The sequence below is a fragment of the Neltuma alba genome, unplaced genomic scaffold (genome assembly GCF_004799145.2).
Source record: "Neltuma alba isolate B1F8T4 unplaced genomic scaffold, ASM479914v2 tig00011198_pilon, whole genome shotgun sequence".
NCBI classification, from domain to species: domain Eukaryota; kingdom Viridiplantae; phylum Streptophyta; class Magnoliopsida; order Fabales; family Fabaceae; genus Neltuma; species Neltuma alba.
The window spans coordinates 239,902-247,955 of NW_021635922.1; the positions used below are offsets into that span (position 1 = coordinate 239,902).

The 8,054-nt window shown below is 36.7% G+C and overlaps 1 protein-coding gene across 1 annotated transcript; it reads right to left on the bottom strand.

The window, feature by feature from the left end:
• Positions 1 to 392: 392 nt before the first annotated feature.
• LOC114762190 (probable serine/threonine-protein kinase At1g54610) lies at positions 393 to 6,300 on the bottom strand. The gene is made up of 8 exons (XM_028951649.1): positions 5,872 to 6,300; positions 4,770 to 5,054; positions 4,103 to 4,420; positions 3,568 to 3,795; positions 2,936 to 3,036; positions 2,138 to 2,237; positions 1,399 to 1,863; positions 393 to 943 (listed from the first exon to the last, which is right to left on the bottom strand). Exons 1-8 carry the CDS (start codon positions 6,280 to 6,282, stop codon positions 737 to 739), a joined length of 2,115 nt encoding a protein of 704 aa, XP_028807482.1. The 5' UTR covers positions 6,283 to 6,300; the 3' UTR covers positions 393 to 736.
• Positions 6,301 to 8,054: the final 1,754 nt, after the last annotated feature.

Below are 8,054 nucleotides of genomic sequence, written 5' to 3' on the forward strand. Positions count from 1 at the left end.
GCACTCGATATTTTAATCTAATTTTTAGGTGCATTCAGCATCTAAAATGCTTTCTCAGTAATACCTATATATCAAATGCTACTTAATTCTAACTTGAACCCTATGTACTAAATATTGATGATAGGAATTAGATTAGATGCCAAAATATAGGATCAGATAAAAGGCAGTTTAATATTTAAGGCTCTTGTTGCAAATTACAGAGTTCATTAACAGGAGTTTTGCTTTGTGACAAGTTGTAAGTCGTAGATAGCATGACTCCCAAGTTCGAAACGATATGTGTAGAACCGTGTATAGTTACCCAGAAAAAAAAATAGAGTCAACAGTTTTAAACCACATGCGAAACAAATGAGAAGCAAATATTAACATGACACCTAAAAATCAATGGAGGCATCTTGTGAGTGAATGTTACTGTATAATCATAACATAAGGAAGCCATTGTTCTCAGAATTCTACAGCTCAAGGCTGATAAGCTTTACAAGAACAGCCATATATCAGAAATTGCAGCTGTAAGAGGAAAGAAGATTTTCTCTATGCTATTGAGTCACCTAACACCGGCCACCATGGGCAGATTCTGCGAGGGATATACCTTATACATGCCAAGAGTGTAAAAGAAAGAAAGAATCAAATATGAATATTTGATTCACAAGAGAAAGATCACCAGCCAAATAATTTTTTGCAGTGATCTTGTTAGAGATGATGGCTTTGCATTTGGCTGCATCAGGCTCTACACAACAGCTCAGCGACCAGAAACAAATAATGAATTGGTTGTCATCTGGTTCCCTTCAGCCTGAAGTCTTCTCATCTTCGCCTTGTCCAATCGCGCTCTTCTGACAACTTCTTGAATTTGCCGATCGTGGTCCTTCAACATCTGATCCGTGTTGCTAGAAGGGACTAATAATGGACCAGAATAATGAATTTTATGGCCCTTTGACCCATAACCAACCTGCATCATTATAGATATAGTATCATCTGCTACTGATAAACGAAAAAACGGAAGCAAGGTGCATGGTACACAACTTTCTCATTCTTGGCATGCAAGATTCCGAGATGTAAAATATCATGGTAACTAATAGTGTCCTGTTTGTTTTGATGACAGAAGTTATACAATCGCTATTCTATACGTGGCAAACCCAAAAATGCAGGACCGTGAGGTCGAAATAGTTCTAGGATGGAATGTCCATATTAATCTCTTTTGATGCCTTGAATAACAATGTATAGCGCGTAAGCATTACAAAGGGTACCAAACACCTCTTTTAAACAAACTAAAGCAAAAACATTGTACAAGTCCCCCACTTCGTAAATGGAAGATGAAATTCACAGCAACGGATGACTAACTAAGCGAACGATGAAAAGCAAAAAGGACAGGACTGGTATCAAGGAGGGGGGAAAACTACTCACAGGAATTGGGTCCTTGTTGCTGCCTCTCCCTTCTTCCTTTGGAGGAGGGACTCCAGCATGCTTCTGTTCATGTTGCATCAATGACTCAGAGGCCTCCTTCATGGATCCTGGGAATCGGCTTATTAGTTTTGGAACCTCTGTGTGTGATGATCCAGACCTTTCTCTACGATCATCAGATAACATGCTTCTTCTTGCTGCAACTAAGCCAGACATTGCTGACAAGTCACCCCCATTTGAGATCTTGGGGGCATCGTCAGGGTTTTTCCCAGCTTTTGTCCATGCAGAGCGGTTACAAAGTGGACCTGAATGGGAAGCTCTTTTATGTTGCTGTAACTGGTGATCTATGCCTACTTCCACAGCCTGTGATGGCCTAGGGGGATCGATGGGAAATCCTGAAGCAACTTCTTCAGGATGAGGGTTAAACTTCTCACTACGGCTCTTAGAGTTGGATTGACCTTGTCTCTTCTGCCAAAAGGTTTAAAATTCCAACATCAACAAAATCAAATCAAATTAAATATGTACGAATAAACAAAGATGACTATGAAAATTATCCTCAGAACAACAAACAGATGATAAAAAAATATGTATGAGTGAGGCTATCATGATTTTGAGGTAAAAGAACTGAAGTAAGTTTCATGCATGAAACCTGAATGACCAAAGCAGAATGATATCGAACATAACGTGCAATTGCATCTTACAATGACATAGTTAGGGTTCGTCTAATGATTGAACAAGATACCTGCATGGATAGGACCAGTTCAGCATTAGCATCAGGAGCAGGGACAGCCCGAGACTCTCTTGTCCCTTGTCTATGGCCCTTGCTTCCAAGAGCTCCTTGTCTGGTAGAATCAGAAAAATCAAATTAAATTTGCAACAGTCAACCTCACAGTATAGCCTTCAAGGTACAGGACCAGACAAACACTAATGATTAATTTGAAAAACCCAGTCAAATGCATCTTAGTCTAGTTCATTGACAAGTCATGGATAAATAGAATTAGAACTAAACATAGAAGATCTAAGGGATAAAACGTCATTTGAAAATAGTATTTTTGAAAATTTTGAACGTAATGATGTTCATATCAGGAGTCCCATGAAACATTGAAATAAACAGACGCCTGCTCTACACAATTAAGCCAAGTGATGTAAAGGAATACATACTCCTAACTAAAAATGGGAGTTGCCTCAGCCAGGCAACATGGGACTCGCTCCGAAGTTATGATATCACCATTCAGCAAGATAATTACAAGGAAGAGCGAAAACCCCCCAAAAAGAAAAATGAATAGTAGTTGCAGTTGTTGGAACCAGCCAAGCTTTAGTTCTCTGGTTTGTTTTTTAAGGTTCAATCAAAGTTCAAGATAACTTCACTTTTCTTTAATTTGCAATTGCCGAATAGTGATAGCCAAAGACGTTTCATTTTAAAAAGGAGGAACAAAAAGCTTTAAATCTGGAAAACAACGAAAATAATAGCAGAGATGTCACTAAGTTGTTGCTGAACATAAATAACATATTCACTTTTAAACCAAGGCTATGCACACACCTTCTAGCTTCTTCATCCCGTGCTTTGGCATCAAATTCCTTGCTCGGAGGATACTTGGGCAAACTTGAAGGATCACAAGGTAAGGGCTTTGTGGTGAAGAACTGAATCACAAAAACACCAGAAGGAAGAAGTCATTGATAATGCATAGACACGTATGAAAGGAAACAATTGATCACGAAATATAAAACAATTACTTTTGAAGAACTCTGTCTGAGCTGATCATAGTAAACAATTATCAACTATAAATTAACAAGTGGTGAATATTGTAAGATGAATTACATACAAGCTTTATCATATAGGACGGGGAGATGTGAGACAACCCTTTTAGGTACTTGCAGCAATACACAATATATTTGAGAACTAATTACTGGCATAAATATTATCAACCAGAAATAATATCAGAGCATTTATATTCTTGTGTGTTGACAGAAATTCCAAAAACATTCAAATTTTCTAACAACTCAATGTTTAAAAAAGTTAAAGCAGATGCTCTGAACACTACAAACGACCCCCTCAACTTGCACTGACAGAGTTACATTTCACGTGAGAAGCATTTCAATAAGCAGGACCAACAAGCGAAATGACATCACCATTAAAAAAATGCCATATTATTTTCATCAAAATATGCATACCTCGCTCTTCAAAGCAGATGCTGCTGTTCCACGATCAGCAGGATCTATGGATAAAAGGGTTTCCATAAGTGCTAATGCAGGCGCAGGAAACTCCTTAAATGTTTCTCCAACACACCGCCTGTAGGGCTGTTGGGGCTTAAATATTGTTGCATGAGGTAGCTTTGATTTCCTCCAATAATCCTCAGAAGGCGAGCCACAAAGTTTAAAAATTTTATGTAACTGTTCAACCTACAAGGAAGAAAATGTGTGTAATAATTTCCTTTGTAAAACCAAGCAGATTGAATCGCATGATAATTCAAGAACATGTTTTATGCAGAAAACACCAATCTTTCTGAATTTTTACATATATTTTCGTTCCAATCAAACCTATGCTTGCCTACAGTTCATAATTTTTGAAAGCTACCGCATGCAGTTTACAATAAAAATTGTAAACAAATAAACAGTGCATAACAATCATTTTGGCAAAAGTGACGGAAACAGAAAATGCATAAAAATGCCACATTCAAATTAGATGGTGAAAATTAAGTATGCACACCTCAGTTCTTCCTGGCATAATAGGCTTTCCAGCATACAGCTCAGCAAGTATGCAGCCTGTACTCCATAAATCAACTGCAGCGCCATAGTAAGTTGCTCCAAGCAAAAGCTCTGGAGGACGATACCAGAGCGTGACAACTCGACTAGTCAATGGCTGAATTTGATTGGGATTATAAAAGCTTGCCAAACCAAAGTCTGCAATCTTCAAGATTCCATTGTTGTCAATCAGAAGGTTGGATCCCTTAATGTCACGGTGCAGTACACCACAGCTATGGCAGTGATCAAGTCCACGTAGAAGTTGCTGCATATAACATTTGACCTGACAACTTCCAATAACAGAAGTAAGTCTCTTTGGAGGTTTCTTTAGGTCTTGTCATACTTGATCTTAGTTATGTTCTGCCCCGAGAGGGAATCTTACTCTTTTGTGAAATATTTCTTACCGCACAGTTGCTTCATTTCCAATTTCCAAACTAAATGAATCGATCCTCAGCTTAGAAGTGAACAGGGATCAGCATCTTTAATTATTATCTTAAAATAACTACTATCAAATAAATAATTAGGTTGAACATCATATTAAAATAGACAATAATGACAGTTAGATTTTCTTGAGATATACGACAACCCTTCTTGCAAAGCAGTAGGCAAAAGAAAGAAGCTTCTGAAAGTACCTGCGCTTCAGTAAACTTTAGTCCAGGATGTGAAGCAAGCCCAGCCAAGTCATGTTCCATGTACTCAAAAACAAGGTATAGGCTGCAAGACATCCTTGATGTAACTAGACCTTCCAGTTTTATAACATTTGGATGATCAAGCCTACGAAGAATGTGAATTTCCCTTGCCATGAAACGAACACTCTCAGGTTCAAGATTATCGAACCTCACTTTTTTCAAAGCAACAATTTTCTTATGCTCAAGATCACGAGCCCTATAAACATTGCTATAAGTTCCCTGACCAATCTGCACTTTAAAGGACATAATTTATTATTAATAGCAAGTTAAAACAACAACAACGTAAAATAATTTCAAAAACTAACCGTGATTAAGCAGAAAATTTTACTAAGAAAAATCAAATTACTACAAGGACCTCAAGCCCCGTATTCGACCTCAACTTTCTGGCAAACATAATTTATCATACCATCAAAAATATATAATTTGAAATTTGAAACTAAAAAACAGACGATATTGTAGTGAATTCACATTTAGAAACAGATGACATCAGTAAAACCATAATTTAGCAGTAAATAGTTAAGGATAACCTCATGAGCATTAGACCCACAATCGCCAATATTATTCAAGAATTATAGGCGGAAAAAAAAAATCTTAGAATGAAGAGCAAAGAATCATTTAATAACATTTGATCATTAAGGAGGGTACAAAAAGTTGCAATTTAGCTCAATATGATCAAGAAGCAAAGAATTATCTTAGATATCAGTTCATCATCCTAGTTTGATATCAATAGTCAATGAGGGAGCAAGGAAGTTGGTTTGTCATTTGCACATTGCCATCTCTGGCAGCAAGCAGATTTTGGAAGTCTAGATAACTAAACAAAAAAGAAGTAAAAGATAGGAATAGCCCATCATATTTAAAATTTAACACAAGTTTTAGAAGTGATATTATGCAATAAACTGGAGGGAAAAAAGTAATCATAAAATATTAGCATACAAATCACTATGCTACACATCAAAGTTGGTAAAAACAAAAGGATAAAGAGCTCTAATGTCCGCAAAAAGGGAAGCATATAATGAGATATAGCCAGATCAAGAATGAAGCATACTTTATCCAACTTCTCAAAAGAATCTGCTCGTCGTGGCAACCATCCCTTGATAGCCTCTCCAGCCACCGCTGCCAACCATGAAGGCCACCCAGCTGCAACCTGCTCCCCTTCTGTGGCTTTTGGAACGCTACCAAGTCCTGGATGCTGTGCAATAACATACTCTGGTTTCTCCCTCTTCCTTTCAAAATGATCAACTTGTAAACGCACAGAGCCATTTCCTTGTTTATCCATGGATGCAGTTCGACCATCAGTACTATCGCATCTATCCTTCACTCGATATCCATCCTCTCTCCTTGACGAAGTGGCCCTAGATCCACGGGAGTCCAACGAAGCCTTATTTGATAATCGCTCCCTTGGACTCTCCCTACTGTCGTCAATGGCTGAGGGCTTGCAACAAACGCAACCCATCATGCAATAAACGCAACCACCAATCTCAATGTCCACTCAAACTGTATCTCCACAATATTATCATGTTATCCTCTCCTGAGCTATAATCACCAATTCACTCAAAGCACATCTCAAATGTCATACAATAACTTCAAATGTAAAGTTATTACAAAGTACCACAGTATTCATCTCAACCCAAATGCGGCCTCAAATCACCAAGTAATTGACATATTCCACCCACCAAAACACAAGAAGCACAACAGCCTCAAGACTTCAAGGAATCAAAAGCTAGAAATCTCCAAAATGCTCAATAGACCACAAGGAAAAACATAATAACTTGAAAATGACCGTTCTTCGGCTCAGTAGAATGCCTTTCCAAACAAAAGCTCGCTACTTTCTAATCCAGGAACATACAACTTTCCAAATTTACAAGGAGAGGAGTCAAAATAGCAATACCCAGTTCCTCAAAACCTTGTAAAAGCTGATTTTCACCGCAAATAAGTTAAACACAGACCTTATGAAGCTTTCCCAGCATCCAAACTGAATGAATGACAAAAAGGGTATCACCGCATCTCAGAGCTTGCGCAGAGAAGCCATGGATCTAGGGCACAATGATTTGAGAAACCCGAGCTTGTGTATTTGGAAGATGAAGAGATGCCAGTAACACAATAAAAATTATTTTATATATTTAATTCAATGAAGATAAATTAATGTTGGCAGTAGTAAAAAATTAAAAACATGTAAATATAGCCTCTCGCGGCGCTTATTTATGTTGCGAAGAGGAGTGTCCCCAGCACTGCAGGCTGCAGCTTTCAGTGAAGAGAGAGAAAAGCTGTGAAGCGAAACTCAGTGCATGAAGACATTCTTGTTCTTGCCATAAGGCCACGCGCTTAGGAAAGGATGAGGTATATGCCAATAATTGCCACTTTTTTATGACAGACATTAATTGGTAATTACTTTTCTTAGGTCGTCCATTGAATTAAAGTTTTGAGAAAATTTTTCAGCCTAAAAACGGATGAGAAAATTCCTTTATGAAAAATATTTTTCACGATCCATGCATCCCAATTTTGATATGCATGACTCTCTATCATGTATTTTCATTTTGATGATTAAATTATAGTTAAAAAAAATAAATTTTTCAATGTTTTGTTACCAAGTTCAAAATGAGTAATTATAAAACTTCACAAAACTCACATCTGTCCATTAAATTTCTGGCAGCTAGCCGACTTGAGCTGTTTAAATTATTTACTGTATGTTTTTTTTCTTCAGTGATGTAGTCACTGTATGTTTTGTGACCCAGAGAATTTATTTATTTTTTACTTCATATATATTTTGTCCTTCTAACACACAAGGATCATTATTTTAGTAATACAGCCATATCAGCTATCAAAGAATATCAAATAGTAGTTGTGTAATTATTTTTCTTCCAGATTAATATTATGTTTATTATGAAAACTTTGCAGGTGACCCTCCGGTTTTGTCCAAAAAAAAAACCTGACTCTCCTGTCAACTCTGTCTTCAATCAGTCATCAGTCAATTTATAATTTTATTAATTCCACAGTTGTGTTTTAAGATTAAAATATATTATGTCTGGTTCTTAATATAAGATTTTGTTTGATTTTTATTTTGATCCTAAATATAAGACCCTAATCCACTTTGTCTTTCAAATTTATGTATTTTTTTCTAAAGTAATCCTTCTAATAATATTAGTTTTAGCCAATACACTTGATTAACAAATATATTTTAGAAAAGAAAACACTTATTTATTACAAATAACTAACTTAACTTATTTTCTT